Raw genomic sequence first — 21,351 nt, forward strand, 5'->3', positions numbered from 1 at the left:
TCGAGTGGCATAAAATCTACCTCTTAGCTTATATCAAGATATTGATTTCTCCCCACAATAATTTGTTTCTCAAATTGAGAAATTAGAAGATATGCTAACCAGCAACCGTATTTGGAAACAGCAATTAGTGGATATTGGTACTGTCACTGCTAAATAGGCAATGTCTATCCAACACCATGAAACTCGCCGTAGCTTATTTGAATGTCAGGCAAACAAAGCATATTGAAATGAGAGACAGTTATGCTCACATTGCTTAGAATATAACAGAAAACTTCATTTCCTTTCATGTAACATTTTTAGTATTTAGAGCTTACGAGAATTTTCGAGACCACCACATGCAATATGAGGTAAATTCATAAATTTTGGGTCCATATACTATCACATGGAAGTCATCTGAACTTCAATACTACGACATTAATAATGCAAGCAGTACTTGGAATCCAAAACCTCGAATCAGATACTGATTCAGCCCTGTCACAGTTGCATCACAGATTAAGTTCCATGCTGGCAATAAAGTGCAAAGCATTTATTTAAGTCCGGAATACTGGCTTAAAACATCAGGTGACGGTAGCACAGTTCCTTTGAAATAGTTGGAACCACAATTCGCTAAGCACATCTTAGATTTTTGTGGCCAGCAACTGTATTCTGATCTTAAGATGCACCTAATTTGTACAGCGTGCGTGCGAATGCTCATGCAAGAACATTAAGACATGGTAAGATATGGGAGCTGAGGATCATCTATGGTGCTGGCGAAACATTGCTGTCAAACATTTCAGATGACTGCATCATCAGTAATTACGCAGGTTTATTATACAAGGGATATTTACAAGTTTGAGGAGCTCTCAGCGATGCCCTCACAAACATCTCCACGGCACAGAGGGCACACCCTGCAAGATTCAGTAGTAAACAAATAATTTGATGATTACAGTGTTATATTGATAAGTTGATGCATTACAAAAAGAATGAGCAGATATGGCTATACCCATGTATTTCTTTAAGCCACTTATCAACGCATGACATGTGATACTCATGGCGGCAGGGAAGGACTCTTATTTTATCTCCATCCTCGTACTCAGCCAAGCAGATGTAACATCTGCACATGAGAGAGCAGAAAATGTTCATACCAGGTAGTAACAAAAAACTTACATGCGCACATACCCACACACAAAAGCATGCACCATTTAGCCAGTCGGATGAGAAATTATGATAAACAAGTCATCTGTAAACCAAAGATGTTTCAACCAAACCATGTACTTCAACAATAATAGAAACAGGTTATATCAGCTCAAAAGAAATCCATTTCATGACAAACAAGATGAGCAACTAAATGGTCAATAAGAGAAATAAACTCCAGAAAATACAGATAAACATAACAAATGTGCTTGACAAGAAATAATAGTGTATGCCTTCTTATTAGAGAAATGACCCAATACTTAAAAGACAATTAAAAGGAATAACCAAAGTATCTCCACACTAAATAGATTACACCATTTTACTAACATCCGGCAGTATTAAGATATGGCATTTCTAGTTAGTTGTTGGGTGCAATTTTCAGCAAGGTCTTGCCAATTGAACTGACCATGCCACTCGTTACTTTCTTTTGCATGTTGTTTTTATCATCAAACTGTACATGGATTGGTTTAAAGAGAAAAGGGAACCTTGACCAGAAAAGGCGAAAGTAATCTCATGAAAAGAACAGTAGCATGTCTGATTCTAGCATTGAAATGTTACCGTTGCTACTGCAGATTTGTCTAGCATCAGCATCAATTCATTGATTTCACAAACAAAATCGTAATATTAGGCCAGTAAAATGGATCTCCTTAGGAGATTGATTACCCTAAAAGTTTTTTTTCTTTGATGCAATGAAATTTAAGTTACATCATCTTCAAAAACTGCTGCTGCTTCTTTTTTGGTACATAAAAACAGCTTCTTCATTAAACACTGGTTAAACCTGTCCAGTCTGAATAAGGTGATCAAATGCATGCCAATAAGCACCTGAAATTTCTAAAAAACCAAAATGACGTAGATTAAGACTTACTGTTCCACATCATCTCCACTTCGAGCTACATCAAGCTTTTCATAATTCTTGGAGGGTAATGAATTAATGACAGATTCTGGTGCTGGAAGTGAAACCATTGAAAGTGAAAGTGACACTGGCTGGCGATGGATTTCATCCAGGACCTGCAGGGTAATTAAGCATCATAAGATATAAAGAAAAATTACTCACACCAAACAATATGTCTCACGCAGTGTTTTCATTAAGGGTGGCAATGTATGACCCGAGCCGCAACCAACTTAAGAAAAACAGGTTCAGGTTTGATATAATGGTTCGAGTTGTAAACAGGTCAACCTAACTTGACCTGTTTACCAAATGGGCCAGGTTTAGGTTTAGAGTCCTAACTTGTTCAACCCATTTTGACCCGTTTAATAGTTAGGATGGGTCAACACGGTTATAATTAACCTATTTAAATAGTTTAAGACCCATTTAACCCATTTAAAACATGTTTAACCTATCTAATCTGATTTGAAATGCTTATTGAGTAGGTTATGCAGGTCCAGCCTGGTTACATGTTTAATCAAGAGGTTGGATCCAGTTTTGGATTTTTGATCCATTTAATAAACAAGTCATGCTCGGGTTGACATATTTCCGACCAAGATTTCCCGAACCGGTATGGGGGTTGTATTGGCCGACGGCTGGTTCTATACAGTATGGATTTACACCGAGCTGTTCCAGGGCATACTAAAAATAGGGAGAGGGAGGGGGAGAGGTCCGAGAGGAAGAAAAGAAAAGAGGAAGAGATAGAGAGATGAGAGAGATGAAGAGGGAGAGCGAGGGAGGGAGGGAAGGGGAGGGCCGAGGGCTAAACTCTAACCCTAACCCTAGCGGAGTGAGAGAGGGATGCAGGGGAGAGGCTTACTGAGGATGGCTAAAGGAGCTGCGAGCAACATCGAACGAGAGAAGGGGGAGGAGGTTATAACCAAACCAGTAGGGAAGGTGGTCGAACTGAGTGGTGGGGGAGGAGTCTTATAACCAAACCAACCCAATCCAACCTGCTGAACCGTTCCTACTTGCCATCTATTCAGTTTGGTACAGACCGAACCACTCAGTTTGGCTCAATTCGGCAATCACTATTTCCGACCCAAACCCTATCAACCCGATTTGACCAATTTGCCGCCCCTAGTTTTCACCCACAAAGATGGGTTTTGGAGATCAGCAGCAGCAGGAGCCTTTTTGCAAATCAACTACAAAGTCAACACCTAGAAAACCAACAGAAGCCCCAATGCTTGCACATGCAGCTCAGTTAGATGAGGATCAAGCAAGGTAGATTGTGCATAAGTTGGACAAATTGGGTCAGGTTGTGTTCCAGTTGAACATGTTGTGCAAGTCCCTTCCCCGGTTAAGAGTGGACAACCCTAAATTCTGACCTTACATGTTGAGAAAGGTAGATGCTAGTCAGCTGTTGTCTGCAACATATAATCAAGGCGGCAATAATTGGAGACACAGGAGGTGGTGGAAGATAGCAAGCAAGGAAGTACAGTACATTCTATTCCATGTAATCTTCTCCTCTCCTCCACCTGCCTTCCTCCTTTGCCTTCTCTCCTCCCAAGCACCGGCTCCGCCTTCCTTTCCTCCTCTTTCTGCTTATGTTTTTTAAATTTTTCTGATTTATTTCTAGTTTTCTATTTTTATATATTTTAACTAATTTTAACATTTTTATAACTATTTTTTAATGCAAACCACCCAGTTCCTGCCTAGGCAAACGCATACATCCTCATATGCCCCAACTATGTGCATACTATGGCCACATGCAAGAACCTTGATGATGATTAAAACAGAGGCATGAGAGTAACATCACAGATAATTAATGAGATACTTTTGAGGTATCTTTGATGTGGTCACCTGAAGCATACATGTCATTGACACAAATATATAGTTTACTAACTTCATGACAATTATATAATAAGATTGTATGATAAAACAAATAACAGAAAGGGAAACTAAAAAAAAGAAAAGAAAAGAAAAGAACAAGAAAAAGTGATATATGCTGGACAACCTCCATCCATTTTCCACATTACCCCCCAACAAGGACCTTTGATCTTTTTCAGCAATAATAACAGAACATATTGTAAATCAGTTGTATACCCATAAGCCATTTACCAAGAAGTACCACAAGAAAGAAAGAGAATAACAAGAATTTATAAAGGAAGCTAAGCAGAATATAATACAAAAAACTGCACAGGATCCACTTTGATCATTGAAAACAACAGGTATAGCCGGTTCATGTTAGATGCAATGCCAGAAACAACTCATACATACATAATGTATGTATCTATATGATTCATATATAAGTACATTGAATAGATGACCAATTTAACTTGCATCAAACCTACGAAAATGCAAAAAGGATTCAGATTTGCTAATTCAAATTTGACTGAAGAATGTAAAGCCTAATGGAACATAAGAATTTAACTCATATTATTTAAGAAAGCATCACACTAACAGGATCTATAAGTTAAACCAAGATGTACTTTGACTACCAGAATTTTTTCGGAACTATAATAACAGGGTATAACTAGTTCACAAGGAAGTTCATGTGACCAGTTATGCTCAAATGCACAGATATGCTTGACAATATCCCCTGCTGCTTCTTGCCCATCCTTTAGGTCAAGTCAATAATTTCAGCATCAAACTATCCAGTATCATCTCAAAGTCCAATAATATAGTGCAAATATGTCATAATTTCTGGGAGCAATCAAGAAAACCCATATGATATATTCAACAACAGGACAATGAAACATAATAAAAAAAACTCCACCAAGGTTATAAGTTTCAAGAAGAAGAAATATAATATTAAATAGTCATTCATATACCTACAAATATACAGTTCATACAGATTGGTCAAGCAAGAGGATAGCTAAATTAAATACAGGGTGGAACAATTAATATGAAGGAAGCTACCTCAAATAAGGCTTCAGCTAACATGACAATTCTTGAAATGCTTGCTCGAGTGCTTGACTCTTCAGTTATTAAGAGTGAATCACAAGAGCATGTACCATCTGGATGGAGACCTGATGGACAGAAGGAAGTTTGCCTATTGCTATCATCAAAGCCAGCACGAAGTCGTTCTCTTATCTGCAGTGAGATATGTATCAGGTGTCAGAAGAATTACCTGATGTGGCAGATCAAGTTCAACATAAAATGCAAGAAGAAATAACAATAAAAGACTTCAAGCTTCTTAGCTGCTTATCTTGTTTAGAAATTTTACATAATAAATCAAAGGCAGGTAATTGAGAAAAAAGTAAAGGCATCTTCACCAAGAATCAGGCTATGAAGACATCCAGATATTCTGGCGTACATATGAGCATAAGATGTGAAAGAGCAAACAGTAGCTATAACATCCAATTTTGTGAACAGATGTAAGTTAAGCATGCATGGTCACTTCATCATTATTAAGAGCCTTGATAATATCTTGATGTGCGTACACAATCTAAAGGGATGCACACACTTACCATGAGTAGCATTAATTACATGTGATGCACAACTTGAAGAAATAAAACTGGATAAAAGATCACCTCGGATCTAGAATGCCAACTTAGTCCACTTGGATGATAACGTCTCCGGCGCATATAGATGGAATCGTCTTCAACCCCACTCCCGAAAAGATCATCACCAATGTCAAGTAGCCATCTGTCACGAGATCCTAGATCATCATTATCTTCAGCTGACAAAAATATTGATGGAGAGTCAATATTCCTAGAACTGCGTCTTGAGAAAGCATCCCAAAACAGTCTCCTACTATTCCTTCTTGCATCACTGCTACCTGCTTCCCCAGTACTACTGGGCAAAGCATTGGAAGAGATACTGACCACATCAACATGAAGCACAGTTCCATTTCTTTGTTCTCTTGACCCATCAGAAGAAAGGAATGCTGCACCAGCAGAGGTTATGTTTACGGTGGGTTCTTGACCCGAAAAATTCCAAGTTGAAGAGGAATTGGAAGTAGAAGAGGAGCTAAGGATGTCCAGAACATTTGAAGGATTTTCGGTAGGTGAAATCCTGCTTGCAGGTGAATGTCCAGGTCCCAGATGAGGCACGCTATTAGAAAACCTCATTGGAGAAGTCTGCGAGCCACAATCACTTGGGGGATTATCTAGATCAATAGCTGGAGCTAATGTAGTTTCTACATTTCTCAATAATGGTTCCAAATGTTCTGGTTTTCTAGAAGTGCTTGCCGGATCACAACTACATTCTGCATGAGTAACGTCTGGGCCAGAACTTGCATCTGGTAGAGAAGGAACAAGATCCTTACTTGCAGACAGGCACTTCCCAGGATCACTAGTTTCACCATTTCTTTTTTCTGTTGAGTGCTCCATAAGGTCGCCGTTACTGTTTTGACCAGACCTCATGTGTTGACTTGTGGAGCTGGAAGAGTTATTTGCTAAGGAGGTCAGAGGAGACTCCTTCACCAAAACCTGAAGATTATTAGCTAACACTGGTTCATGAAGTGTGGATGATATCACTGACTCCTCTGATTGCTGAATTTCCATCTGCAGATAGAGAATGGCATTGTGCATCTTCAGGTCATGTGTCCTAAATCCCATTGTCCAACATGAGGTAACATTAAAAAATAGGAAGTAATTTTTTGCCAAGAACCATCATGATGCGTAAGCAACCAAAAGATAGTTACAAAAAAAAAGGCTATTGTACATAGATGAGGTAAAGCAATATTTGCATAATTTTTCTCTACAAGGGCGGGCATTTTGAAAAAGAAAAATAATATGGTAATGTTTAGGTGCTCCGAAATTCCAGTCACACATTTCACTACCACATACAAAATTTGACTTGAATATTGAATGAAAGAGGAAGCGCGGATCCACAAGACAGGTATATAAATCATGCTTTGGGCTGACATCCCATATCTAAAATTGATGCCAATAATTTACAAAATTATCTTTATGTGAAACCTATGATTTTCATCACACATGACCATGTTGATCCTTCAAATTCTGTTCTTACCACTTACACCACATAATAAATGGATTGAAACCATCAAAACAATCAGATGTAATTATTGTCTGCATTGGACAAAGAAAAAGAAGAATAATTAATGTTTTGAGCACCCTTGACGGATAATCAAATTGAGATGGTATACGCATGTACAATCAAAATCTTGGGGGCTCCTTTGAGGGGTACTTGAGGATGATAGTATTATTTTGATGATTAACAAGCAATTATCTAGAGTATATTATAAGTTAAATTGATACTTCATTTATAAGTTCATTACTCTCAGTATATTTGTATGAATTGATATAGATACATGTCTTTGTTCATTTGAATGAATCTAACCTTGAGATGCAGCAAAGTGTAGATTGAGTCGACCCAAAGGATGATTGGGTCGACCTCGGGCACATCAAGAAGTCATTTGGCACACTTCTGCAAAATTGGCACAGATGAACAGTGAGTTGGGTCGACCCAAGGTAAGCATGAGTCGACCCAAACTTCAAGAACCTCAAAACATGAAAGAAATATGTTCTCTGGATTTACTGAGAGGGTCGACCCAAACAGTGGTTGAGTCGACCCAAGCTTGAGTCGACCCAAACCCTGAGAGGGTCGACCCAAAGGCAAGACAGAAAGGCAGACAGAAAATGGTTCTCTGGAATTACTGAGAGGGTCGACCCAAGAGAAGTTGAGTCGACCCAAGTGAACTTTGAGTCGACCCAAAGAATGGTTGGGTCGACTCATGGGAAGGAAGGCTGAAATTTCAAGTTTCTGTGTTTTCTGAGAGGGTCGACCCAAGGAATGTTTGAGTCGACCCAAGTGAAAGTTGGGTCGACCCAAGGACAGGTTGAGCCGACCCAAACACGGGCTGAAGCATAACGGCTAGTTCTGCAGATGTACTTTTTGTCCTTCCCAAGGTCAGTAACGGCTAGTTTTTCAAATCTAACCATTGGGGCTTGTCCAAAGGATGTGGGAAGCTATTTAAAGGGGCACTATTCATCAGATAGAACAACTTTTGAAAGAGATATCAAAGAGTACACAAGAAAACAAAAGTGCCCTAATCTTCTTCATTCAAGTGCTTCATTCAAGAATCAAAGAAAGGGGTTGAGCAGATTCAAAGAGTCATCAAGAGCTCCATCCTCCCTTGAAGAGTGAAGCATCCTTGACAAAGAAGAGCAAAGCCACTTCAAAGCGATAAATACTTTCTAACTCTTCTTTGTAGTTAATATTGTTTCATTTGCTCATTTAGGAGTTTGAATCTTTCCTTTTTGTTTATCAAACTATTTGTAAAGGTTCGTTGGTAAGCCCGTAAAACCAACAAAGGTTTTTGGTGAACCCGAAAAACCAAAGTGTATAGGTTCGTTGGTGAGCCCGCAAAACCAACAAAGGTTTTTGGTGAACCCGGAAAACCAAAGTGTATAGGTTCGTTGGTGAGCCCGTAAAACCAACAAAGGTTTTTGGATTGTGAGCCCGGAAAACAATCCAACTGTAATCCGCGAGATTATAGTGAATTCCCAAGGGGTCGCTTGGGGAGTGGACGTAGGTGCTAAGGAGAGCACCGAACCACTATATATTGTTGTGTTTGTGTTGTGCTTGTGTTTACATTTATTCTTGCATTATCTTCCATCTTTGTTCTAGTTTAACTCATTCAAATAATCTAAGAAAGCAACCACCGCACTTAATTAAGAAAGCTTTTAAAACACCAAAATTGAGAAGAAATCAATTCACCCCCCCTCTTGGATTGTCACCTTGGGCAACAAGTGGTATCAGAGCAAGGTGCTCTAATAGTACTCATTGATCTCACAATCAAGAGTTAAAGATCATGACAACCCAAGTGGGATGTGCAATGAGTGAGGGGCAATCCACAAATAGACCACCTCTATTTAATGGCACAAACTACACATATTGGAAAGCTAGAATGAGGATATTCATTCAAGCTTCAGATTATGAACTATGGCAAATCATCACTAGAGGACCTCACACACCCACACTTAACATAGAGGGCACTATCATACCCAAACCAGAAATGGATTGGAATGAGAGTGATAGAAGATTAGCACAGTTAAATGCAAAAGCTATAAATGTACTTTACTGCTCATTAGATGTAAATGAATTTAATAGAATATCTACTTGCACTACCGCCAAAGAAATTTGGGACAGACTTGAGGTCACACATGAAGGGACCAATCAAGTTAAGGAGTCTAAGATAAACATATTAGTACACAAATATGAATTGTTTAAAATGGAATCTACTGAGTCCATAACTGATATGTTTACTCGTTTTACTGACATTATAAATGGGCTTAAGAGTTTAGGAAAATCTTACTCTAACTCTGATTTGGTGCGAAAAATTCTCAGGTCTCTACCAAGGAATTGGGAGGCCAAGGTAACCGCTATTCAAGAAGCAAAGGACCTCAACACACTGCAGTTAGAGGAGCTTCTAGGATCTCTCATGACCCATGAGTTGACAATGAGGCAAAATTCAGAAGATGAGGTCAAGAGAAGAAAGCCCATTGCCCTAAAGACTACCACCCCTAAACAACTAACTGAATCGGAAGATTCAGATGATGATGAAGAAATCGATGAAGAAGGGATGGCTGTGCTTGGGAGAAGATTCAGAAAATTCATGAGAGGTAAGAATAGGTTCCATAAAAAGAAAACCTTCCTTAAAGGTAACTCAAGCAAAGAAAAGGGTAAGGACAAAGAAAAGGAAAAAGAAACTCCCATTTGCTATGAGTGTAACAAAGCCGGGCATTATAAGATAGATTGCTTGAAGTGGATGGCAAGAAAGTTGAAAAAGAAGAATTTCATGGCTGATTGGAGTGAAAGTGAGGAATCAAGTTCGGAGGAGGAAGATCATCAAGAGACGGCCCAAATGTGTCATATGGCCAATGACGATGAGGTAGATTCTGAACTTGAGTGTGATTTTACTGTTGATGAATTACATGATGCTTTCTTAGAACTCATGGAAGAACATAAGAAACTAATTAATAAAAATAAAGCTTTAAAAGAAGAAAATCAATCTCTTGTCAAAGATAAGCTAAAACTGTCTCATAACTGTGAAACATTAAGTAGGAAACTTGCAAATGAAACCAAGAATCTAATTGCTGAAAATATCAAGCAAAAAGAAGATGTTGAAAAATATAAAACTTTGGTAGATAAATTTACTCTTAGTTCTACCAAATTAAATTTGATTCTTGATAGCCAAAAAGCTGTATATGATAAGGCCGGTTTAGGATATAAAACAAATAGGAAACAAAAATTCTTAAAGAACATTTTTGTAAAAGCTAAAAGTGAAAATATTACTTGTTACTTGCTGCAATAAGTTAGGACATAGAGCATATGAATGTAACTTTAGAAAATCCAGTCAAAACAAATTAAGTTATAATCAAAAGATTAAATTCAAGAAAGTTTGGGTTCCAAAAGGAACATGGAGTACTAACCCTAAAGGACCCAACTTAGTTTGGGTACCTAAAGTTTCTTCTTGATCTTGATTGCAGGTGTGTCTTGCAGCTGACAAAGTGGAAAAACGATGGTATCTAGATAGCGGCTGTTCAAGACACATGACCGGTGACGAAGATCAATTTGTCACCTTGGAATCAAAGAAGGGTGGAGTAGTAACCTATGGAGACAATGGTAAAGGGCATATCATTGGAAAGGATAAAATTTTCATTGCTCCATCTATTTTTGTAGAAAATGTCTTATTAGTTAAGGGTTTGAAACATAACCTTCTTAGCATAAGTCAATTTTGTGATAAAGGGTTTAAAGTTACATTTGAAGCATCTGTATGCATAATCACTAATCCTAAAGATAATAGCATTGTACTTGTAGGACAAAGGCAAAGAAATATTTACTTAGTAGATCTTCATGAGTTAGGCAAGAAAAATGGATTATGCTTAATTACTAATGAAGAAAAGAAAAATGAAACTAGTTGGCTTTGGCATCGAAGATTAGGACATGCAAGTATGGAATTAATATCAAAACTAGTTAAGAAGGAATTAATAAAAGACGTGCCAAAATTGATCTTTGAAAAGGACAAAATATGTGGACCATGTTCATTGGGAAAACAAACTAAATCATCTTTCAAATCGAAGAATGTAGTATCAACAACTAGACCATTTGAACTTATACACATGGATTTATTTGGACCTACTAGAACTACAAGTCTAGGAGGGAAGAAATATGGACTAGTTATTGTTGATGATTTCTCAAGGTATACATGGGTTTCATTTTTGGCACATAAGAATGAAGCATTCTCAGAATTTTTGAAACTATATAATAATATCATAAATGAAAAGAAACTCACCTTAGTAGCAATTCGAAGTGATCATGGTACGGAATTTGAAAATCAACACTTTGAAGAATTTTGCACTAAAAATGGAATATCACATCAATTTTCAGCACCTAGAACGCCTCAACAAAATGGGGTTGTTGAAAGGAAAAATAAGACATTGGCAGAAATGGCACGCACAATGTTGTGTGTCAAATCTTCCAAAGTACTTTTGGGCTGAAGCTATAAACACTTCTTGCCATATTCTAAATCGAGTTTTAATACGACCTATAACCAAGAAAACTCCTTATGAACTCTGGAAGAATAAGAAACCAACTGCTAAATATTTTAAAGTGTTTGGATGTAGATGTTTCATCTTAAATAATGGTAAGGAGGATCTAAGTAAATTTAATGCCAAGTCAGATGAAGGTATCTTTTTAGGATACTCCACATCTAGCAGGGCATACAGAGTATTCAATAAAAGAACCTTAGTAGTAGAAGAGTCAGTCAATATTATATTTGATGAGTCTGATAGTGAGTCTGCTAGGAAAGAAAATATTGTTGATGATGATACAGGAATTATCGACTTTGAAAAGTTGAATATTGATGACGTGCCAAATCAAGATAAGGGAGATGATTGCGTACCACCACAACCCCAAAATTTGCCAAAGGAATGGAGGTATGCATATGGACACCCTAAAGACTTAATCATTGGTGATCCATCACAAGGGGTAAGAACTCGATCATCTCTTAGAAATTTAAATGATTATCTTGCTTTTGTTTCACAATTAGAACCTAAGACTTATGAAGAAGCTGAAAAAGATACTAATTGGATAAATGCCATGCAAGAAGAATTAAATCAATTCAAAAGAAGTAATGTATGGACATTAACTGAAAGACCAAAGCATAATTCAGTAATTGGAACAAAATGGATATTTAGAAATAAATTAGATGAAAATGGATTAGTTATAAGAAATAAGGCTAGACTTGTAGCTAAGGGATACAATCAAGAAGAAGGAATAGATTTTGATGAGACATTTGCTCCTGTAGCTAGATTAGAGGCTATTAGATTACTTCTAGCATTTGCATGTTTCATGGATTTCAAATTATATCAAATGGATGTGAAGAGTGCATTCTTAAATGGTATTATTGAGGAGGAAGTATATGTAGAACAACCTCCAGGATTTGAGAATCATGAATTGCCAAATCATGTGTTTAAACTACATAAGGCATTATATGGATTAAGATTAAAGCAAGCACCTAGGGCTTGGTATGATCGTTTAAGTAAATTTCTGCTTGATAATAACTTTAGTAGAGGAAATGTAGATAAAACTCTATTTCTCAAAAGAAAGGACAAAAATCTATTAGTGGTACAAATATATGTAGATGACATAATCTTTGGTGCCACTAATGATACTCTGTGCAAAGAATTTGCTGATTTAATGCATGGAGAATTTGAAATGAGTCTAATGGGAGAACTAAGCTTCTTTCTAGGTTTACAAATCAAACAAACTAAAGAAGGCATTTTTATTCATCAAACTAAGTATACAAAGGAAATACTAAAGAAGTTTGGGAATGAAAATCATAAGAGAATTGGCACTCCAATGAATCCTACTAGTAAGCTAGACAAAGATGAAAAAGGAAAGAGTGTTGATATTAAGCTCTATAGAGGACTAATTGGATCCTTGCTCTATCTTACTGCTAGTAAACCCGACATTGTATTTAGTGTAGGGATATGTGCTAGATACCAATCGGATCCTAAGGAGTCACATTTAAGTGCTGTTAAGAGAATCCTTAGATATTTAAGAGGAACTACCAATATAGGATTATGGTACTCGAGAGACTCCTGTCTAGATTTGCTTGCATATTCAGATGCTGATTTTGCCGGATGCAAATTAGATAGAAAGAGCACAAGTGGCACATGTCAATTCTTAGGAAATAACTTAGTATCATGGTTTAGTAAAAAGCAGAATTCAGTGGCACTGTCCACAGCTGAAGCTGAATACATAGCTGCTGGTAGTTGTTGTGCTCAAGTATTATGGCTCAAGCAACAACTAGAGGACTATGGAGTTAAACTAGATAATATTCCTATTAAGTGTGATAATACTAGTGCTATCAATCTTACTAAAAATCCAGTTCAGCACTCCAAAGCCAAACACATAGAAATAAGGTACCATTTTATTAGGGATCATGTGCAAAATGGAAATGTATGTATTGAGCATATATGCACGGAAAAACAATTAGCCGACATATTTACGAAACCATTGAGTGAAGATAGATTCTGCATGCTAAGGAGGAAATTAGGCATATGTGATCCTTTTTATTGAAGAAATATAAAAGGGAGCTAGAAGTCTCTTGATACACTCCTCTAATTTCAAAAATCCCATGAAACATGAGTCAAATTTGTTATCCATAGATTCCTTACTCATGTATCATTGTCCCATAAAGAGTTTATAAGGACTGGAAGCAAGAAAAACTTTTTAGAAGCAAAAAGGAAGAGAAAAGAAAAAGTCTGCACTTGGGTCGACCCAACCCAGAATAGGGTCGACCCAACGTTGAGTCGACCCAACGTCGGGACCCCACTGTTAAAAGGGGACCCGAGAGCATTTCTAGGGCACTGTTTGCCCTTTGTCTTCTTCCGAAAAACCTTTTTCCCACTCTCAAATCTTCTCCAATCATCTCCAAACAGTAGATTTCCTTGAGATCTTAGAGAAATGGGACCTAAAAGAGCCGTAGCCAAGAGATCCGGAAGAGTGACACGGATCCAACGGGAGGAAAGGCAACCTACCGAGCCATCTCCCGTGTCTCCACGACGTGAGGCACGTGCGGAGGGCCCTTCTCCTCCTTCCCCCTCAGTGATACTTGCAAAATTTGCGGGGAGGCCGGTTACAACGGGGAGAAGGATCCATTCCGAGTTCTTCAATCAAGAAGGGTTTCGGATTTGGGAATGGATCCAAAGGCAAGGTTGGGAGTATCTTTGCTCCCTAGATGTGGTTATCTACCCCGGATTGGTACAAGAGTTCTATGCCTTCCTCAAAACTGGTATGGGAGGGCTTGTTTCGGAAGTTCGAGGGGTTCGAATTCGAGTTTCCGAGGAGAGCTTGAGTGAGCTACTTCATCTACCCTGCATAGGAGCCACTCCGGAAAAGCCAGAAAACAAAATGAGAGCTCTACAGTTGATCATGGAAAATGAGAACTTCGACTTTTCCACGAAGGTAATAGCTAGTTCTCTTTCCGCTGAAATGAGATTACTGCTCAATATGATCAATAGGATTTTATTTCCAAAGACCGGGAGATTCGATCTCATCACAGAGCGAGATCTAGCTGTGATGGAGTGTATGATTCGGGGGATTCTCCTAAATCTTCCGGCTATGATACTGAGACAGATGAGGAAGGTAATGTGCAGCAACAGGGTATCACTACCTTATGGTATGATACTCACCTTGATTTTTCGTCAGCACGGTTTACCTCTCGAGGAGGAGGCATCCAAGAGTCTGCATCATACTGATACATACACTGCACGGACACTTATACGCATGGGATATGAGAAAGTGAACGGGCAGTGGATTCACACTGGAGCAGGCATTCAGGGTGAGGCGCCAGAGGGAGATGCACCAGAGGATGAGGATGAGGAGCATATGGATCATCCTACTGCACCCTCAGAGGCTGGACCATCGTCATCCGTTCCTCCGACAGATACGGATGAGTTCTGGAGCAGGATGACTGAGCTCATGTCAGCTCAGGCGAGGACTATCACTGACGGGCTAACGAGCCGATTGGACGCCCGGTTGGATGTCATGTCTGCTGAGATCAGTGATCTGAGGCAGCAGATAGGAGCACTCCGGAGAGAGAGAGACCCATGGACCATCTGTGCCACAGGCTGCTGAGTCAGAGATTTCGGCACAGAGTCATCCAGCTCGTCGTGCTCCACGCCAGACACAGTCTCACCAGGCTCGACCTCCCCTCGCCACGCCAGGACTAGATCCCAGCCGTTAGAGTCTCCCTAGGCTGATCTTAGCATCTATGTTTAGAGCCTAGGCTAGATATCTAGTTCTCATATGTATCTTGCTTTTATCATGTATCTTTAAATCTTGATTAAGGAACATTGTATCTGTTTTTTTTTATTTTTGGAGATGAATGTATGAAAATGTTCCTATTTTGATCAATGAAGTTTGAAGTTTGTTGTTTATTGCATCTTTCCCATGTATCTTTTTGATGATAACAAAAAGGGGGAGAAGTAAAGAAAGAGTATTTATTTATTTTAGGAAGTAAAGAAAGAGTATTTATTTGAGGAGAAGTAAAGATTTTGTGTAGATTAGATAAAGCAACAAAAAGGGGAGAAGTAAAGATATCTTTAGAGTAAGTAAAGAAAGAATAATAAGAGCAAAAGTAAAGAAAGTTAAAGAAAGGAGAAGTAGAGAAAAAGAAATAAGAATTTATGCAAGAAAAGAGAAATAATTGGGCAAACAAATTAAAAATCATATAAGAAAGCTTATACATCTAAGGGGGAGCAATTTGTAACAATGAAATTGATTAAATCAAATATTTTCTATCAAATTTCAGAATTTGGCACATATAAATTCAGAATTTGGCACGCACCTCTCGCACCCCGATACATAACCTGAAACTCATATTTCATCTCAAATTTTTGAAGTTTCATCGCTAATAAATTATAAATGAAAGGGGGAGCAATTCAAAGAGTCAAATTGGCAACATTTAAATAATATAGGGGGAGATTCCACTCTTATATATGAAAAGCTGAAATTCAGCAATTTAAACCCTTTTATAAACTGTTTTTAAAGACAAGTATCAATAGGCTTATACTCTTTATTTTGTAATCATCAAAAAGGGGGAGATTGAGGATGATAGTGTTATTTTGATGATTAACAAGCAATTATCTAGAGTATATTATAAGTTAAATTGATACTTCATTTATAAGTTCATTACTCTCAGTATATTTGTATGAATTGATATAGATACATGTCTTTGTTCATTTGAATGAATCTAACCTTGAGATGCAGCAAAGTGTAGATTGAGTCGACCCAAAGGATGATTGGGTCGACCTCGGGCACATCAAGAAGTCATTTGGCACACTTCTGCAAAATTGGCACAGATGAACAGTGAGTTGGGTCGACTCAAGGTAAGCATGAGTCGACCCAAACTTCAAGAACCTCAAAACATGAAAGAAATATGTTCTCTGGATTTACTGAGAGGGTCGACCCAAACAGTGGTTGAGTCGACCCAAGCTTGAGTCGACCCAAATCCTGAGAGGGTCGACCCAAAGGCAAGACAGAAAGGCAGACAGAAAATGGTTCTCTGGAATTACTGAGAGGGTCGACCCAAGAAGAAGTTGAGTCGACCCAAGTGAACTTTGAGTCGACCCAAAGAATGGTTGGGTCGACCCATGGGAAGGAAGGCTGAAATTTCAAGTTTCTGTGTTTTCTGAGAGGGTCGACCCAAGGAATGTTTGAGTCGACCCAAGTGAAAGTTGGGTCGACCCAAGGACAGGTTGAGCCGACCCAAACACGGGCTGAAGCATAACGGCTAGTTCTGCAGATGTACTTTTTGTCCTTCCCAAGGTCAGTAACGGCTAGTTTTTCAAATCTAACCATTGGGGCTTGTCCAAAGGATGTGGGAAGCTATTTAAAGGGGCACTATTCATCAGATAGAACAACTTTTGAAAGAGATATCAAAGAGTACACAAGAAAACAAAAGTGCCCTAATCTTCTTCATTCAAGTGCTTCATTCAAGAATCAAAGAAAGGGGTTGAGCAGATTCAAAGAGTCATCAAGAGCTCCATCCTCCCTTGAAGAGTGAAGCATCCTTGACAAAGAAGAGCAAAGCCACTTCAAAGCGATAAATACTTTCTAACTCTTCTTTGTAGTTAATATTGTTTCATTTGCTCATTTAGGAGTTTGAATCTTTCCTTTTTGTTTATCAAACTATTTGTAAAGGTTCGTTGGTGAGCCCGTAAAACCAACAAAGGTTTTTGGTGAACCCGGAAAACCAAAGTGTATAGGTTCGTTGGTGAGCCCGCAAAACCAACAAAGGTTTTTGGTGAACCCGGAAAACCAAAGTGTATAGATTCGTTGGTGAGCCCGTAAAACCAACAAAGATTTTTGGATTATGAGCCCGGAAAACAATCCAACTGTAATCCGCGAGATTATAGTGAATTCCCAAGGGGTCGCTTGGGGAGTGGACGTAGGTGCTAAGGAGAGCACCGAACCACTATATATTGTTGTGTTTGTGTTGTGCTTGTGTTTACATTTATTCTTGCATTATCTTCCATCTTTGTTCTAGTTTAACTCATTCAAATAATCTAAGAAAGCAACCACCGCACTTAATTAAGAAAGCTTTTAAAACACCAAAATTGAGAAGAAATCAATTCACCCCCCCTCTTGGATTGTCACCTTGGGCAACAGTACTTTAATCTTTTTTGTAGACGTAAGAAACGAGGCAAAGAACCAAGCTTGTAATAACATCTAAGGTTGCCCTAAATAGGAATGGTTTGTAAATGAGGATCCATAAATCTGAGCCCAAATAATTAGAACAAGAATTGATGGTTATTATGGTTACAGTTGCTGTTTGCAAAATGGGAAAAGTAAAAAAAAACATTGTTTCCAACTTCCAAATGTGTTGTCTGACATGTCCCCATTCAAAAATCTGGAAACCTCCATTCAAGAGGAAGGGCTGCCAACTCATCCTATAAAAAAAATTCAAATACGAGATATACACAACACAAGATCTAGATCTGTGCCTCGTGCACTACTGGCCCTGAATCGGTAAATAGCAGAGGGGAATTGGCACAAGAAAAGACTGGTTTTACTCTTTGTGGCTCCTATATGTTTTTTTCTTTTATACAAAAATAGGATATTTTTTTGCCATCCTAGCGAATCCGCCCATGCTCTTGGTCCAGTAGTCAAGGGGGAAAAAGGAAAAATTATGTCCAGAGGTCGTGCAAACAGTGTTTAGAAGGGGTGTAAGTTTTCTTATAGAACTACTTAGCCTAAATATCGAAGACATATATTCAAACATTCTGCAATAGATCTTCAAAACTTGTGTAACCTCTGTTGTATAAAATTGTGCAACATTAAGGAGGAAAAGAGAAGAAAGTTTTATTGATAACAGCATGTGCAGATTGTGAACTTTACTTGCTACAAACTGCAAATGTCTTGGTTAAATGTTCTACAACAAATAAATTTACACAAAGCCTTTGCACATGCAATACTGCAATAAAAATAAGTAGGTAGAAAAGGCCAGCAGATTTACTGCTTCCTGGTATTTTTACTCTTCAATTATAAGGCTACCCCTATTGTTCTCTTACATATACAGTCTTCACCTGATAGCTGAACTGCTTAAAAGATAAAAATAAGAATAGAAAAAGCCAGCACGCATGCATGCACACACACCCTGACATACGTGCATATATATATATATATATATATATATATATATATATATATATATATATATATATATATATATAATTAAAAGTATATTCCCATGACTAAAATATCAGACCACCATAGCTGCCTAATTTCTTTAGTTGGACACCTTGTGAAAATATAAAGCAGTACTCCTGATGCAATCACGAAAACACCCTCTCCTTAGCCTGTCTTCCACCAGCCAAACCAAAGCCCAAGAAGGCCCCCAAATCCAGCAAGCAGTGAAAATAGCAAAATTCATGTAAGATCTGTAAGTTGACTATGAGATGCAATACTGGCTTGCATCCAACTAAGGGTTAGACCAGGATGACATCAGCCTTCCTCAGCATGCTAAGTAGCCCCCATGTCCATAGGTGTCCTTCCTTTGCTATATCCCTTTCAAAGTGAGTTTGGCACTATGAGTCTACAACCACTGCATCAGATCCATACAACTGAAAAAATGCAGTGTGCATCAGGTTGGGACGCATCAGTTAGGGTGTCAGCTTATGATTTTGATGTCAGTCATCCATTCATCTGACCATCATTCAATATAAAGTTAGCCAAAACTGACCATGCAGCAAATTGGATAGATTTTTTCACTTCTTTTGAGCTGCACTTAGGTTTCCAAAGCCCATATAAGTTAAAGGGTTAACATAGGTTAACCCTCCATGCATTTAGAAGTTGAAGAACCAATTAAAAGCTGAGGTCCTTTTGTGAGTATCCGCGGTTCTTGTTTTAGTATAATGGTAATGCCATAAAACCTTACTTCAAACTTTTAGCCACAAGAGAAGCCCTAGTGCTGACTCCAACCGTACAATGTACCAAACCCTCAAATATTTTTCCGTGTCAACTTCTTCAAGATACAAAAATGGGACTATAAGATGAAGGACTAAGTAATTTCTTCAGGTGATCATTCTCGTTTTCTATATTTAGGAACAATAAGTTACTCCCCTTGCTTTAGATTGGCTTACTTTTGAACTCCTTGCCTTATTCAAAAACTCAAATAAGATTGTGTCTGCAAGGGTCATTGCTAGAGATCTTGTAATCTCAATAGGAATCTCATAAAAGATTCTGTAAATGTTTACTCCTAGCATCCTAGTCTCCTCGTGCTTTTGATATAGTATCTTTAACATTATTTACAACCCTTCACCTAACTAGCTATCATTTATAGAGGCGCAACCAAAAAAAAAAAAAAAAACGGGCAAGACTAGGGGTGGTTTTAATTTTCTTATTTGACTCCCGTAACAAATATAGCTCTGACAGGCTTATGCTATAGAAAGAATGATTATCTTCCAACAGTCATTAAGCTTGTTTGAGATAAAAAATGGTGATTGTGAGGCCAAATCCACATTTACATAACAACTCAAAGTTATCGTGTTGTTTCTCCCCTTATCACTAAGACACTTCTTTCAATTCACCAGATTTTTCTTTTATTCGTCATAAATTTCAGCCATTATTCATTGTCTTATTTAAAATCGTTCAAGAATGTTTTCAGATTACAAGAGCAACAAGATAACCAAAGCATTGACACAAATAGTTACAAAGAGGAGGTGCAAAACATAAGCATCCTTCTAAGATACAACCTAAGAACTACTACATCATTTCATATGCATACAATGTCAAGCAATCCCATCATAAAGAGCAAGCTAAAAAGCAAATGATCATCTAATTGATAACAAATTCAATGTTCGAAAACATAATCCAACCGTTAGAGGGAGAAATTTCCTCGAGAAGTCGCGAAAATACTTATTGACCAACAAAGTACATCGAAATCCGTAAGAAATAAAAGGACAAACTTAAAGATTTCAAGAACAAGAGTGTTAACCTAAAATTCCATGCAATAACCACCCAAACATATATAAACAAAATTAAAAGTCACATACAGAAACGAAGGAGGAAAAAAAAAAAGAAACACCCATCACCACAAAAATCATGATAGAAGCACGAAAAAATATAAAGCAATAATCCTCTTGCTAGCGCTGGCCCTTTTTTTCAAAACCAAAGAATCAAATCATCCAGCAGAAAAATTAAACGGATAGCCAAGAAACGAAAGAATCAAACAGGAAAACAGCAGGGGTCACTAAAAATTCTTTCAATTTTTAGCCTGAACTGAGACCTCGGCAGAAGCGGAGGAGGAGGCGGAGGAGGCGGCGCCCCCGCCGCAGAGTAAGGAGGCCAGACTGAGCCTCCCACGGCTTTCAGCCCGTGGGCCCGGCGGCCCCGGCTTCAATCGACTGCTCCCAGAACCCATTTTCTCGTGAGTCGGTGGAGAAGGAAGAAAGGAGGGAGAGAAGAAGAGATAGGAAGAGGCGTGGAAGCCCGGGGTGGCAGCGGAGCGAGGAAAGCGGCCTCCAAATAATTTCGCCCCTTTTGATTCTTTCTTCCTTTTTCGGAGATAGAATCCAACCACGTATGGTCCGAAGCGCGGGCGAAGATAGCGTGGTGGGTGGAAGGGGCGTCGACCTTCGGTGACCAGATTCGACCGTGATGTTTTGACTCGTGGCCCAACGTATACGTGCCGGGCTGGAAGGGTAGTGGTCGTCCTCATTGTCGTTTTCCTCACGGCCATCGGGTTCGTTCGATGCGCGGTATCATCTGGCGGAGACACGGGGCCCAGGTACGGGGTAACAACTCTCCTAAACGTTCAACCTACACCA

General features: G+C 38.5%; 1 protein-coding gene across 2 annotated transcripts; it reads right to left on the minus strand.

Moving 5' to 3' along the window:
* Positions 1-395: 395 nt before the first annotated feature.
* LOC120103728 (E3 ubiquitin-protein ligase RLIM-like) lies at positions 396-21,095 on the minus strand. 2 transcript variants are annotated; one of them, XM_039120569.1, is made up of 6 exons: positions 20,811-21,095; positions 5,575-6,549; positions 4,961-5,134; positions 2,039-2,181; positions 983-1,093; positions 396-887 (listed from the first exon to the last, which is right to left on the minus strand). In XM_039120569.1, the coding sequence occupies exons 1-6, from the start codon at positions 20,943-20,945 to the stop codon at positions 824-826; spliced, it is 1,602 nt and encodes a 533-aa protein (XP_038976497.1). In that variant the 5' UTR covers positions 20,946-21,095; the 3' UTR covers positions 396-823. The 2 variants fall into 2 exon arrangements, with proteins under 2 accessions (XP_038976497.1, XP_038976498.1); XM_039120570.1 differs by lacking the exon at positions 20,811-21,095 and adding an exon at positions 18,825-18,971.
* Between the last annotated feature and the right edge of the window lie 256 nt (positions 21,096-21,351).

Source organism: Phoenix dactylifera, unplaced genomic scaffold (assembly GCF_009389715.1).
Source record: "Phoenix dactylifera cultivar Barhee BC4 unplaced genomic scaffold, palm_55x_up_171113_PBpolish2nd_filt_p 000828F, whole genome shotgun sequence".
In the NCBI taxonomy this organism is placed as follows: domain Eukaryota; kingdom Viridiplantae; phylum Streptophyta; class Magnoliopsida; order Arecales; family Arecaceae; genus Phoenix; species Phoenix dactylifera.

Excerpts from the sequence above, each read along its gene's own strand:
- LOC120103728 (XM_039120569.1), bottom strand. The coding sequence starts at position 20,945 with ATGGGTTCTGGGAGCAGTCGATTGAAGCCGGGGCCGCCGGGCCCACGG. Across the intron at positions 2,182-4,960 it reads TAGCTGAAGCCTTATTTGAG|GTCCTGGATGAAATCCATCG; the intron begins GTAGCTTCCTTC and ends ATTACCCTGCAG. Across the intron at positions 888-982 it reads TGGCTTAAAGAAATACATGG|GGTGTGCCCTCTGTGCCGTG; the intron begins GTATAGCCATAT and ends TGAATCTTGCAG.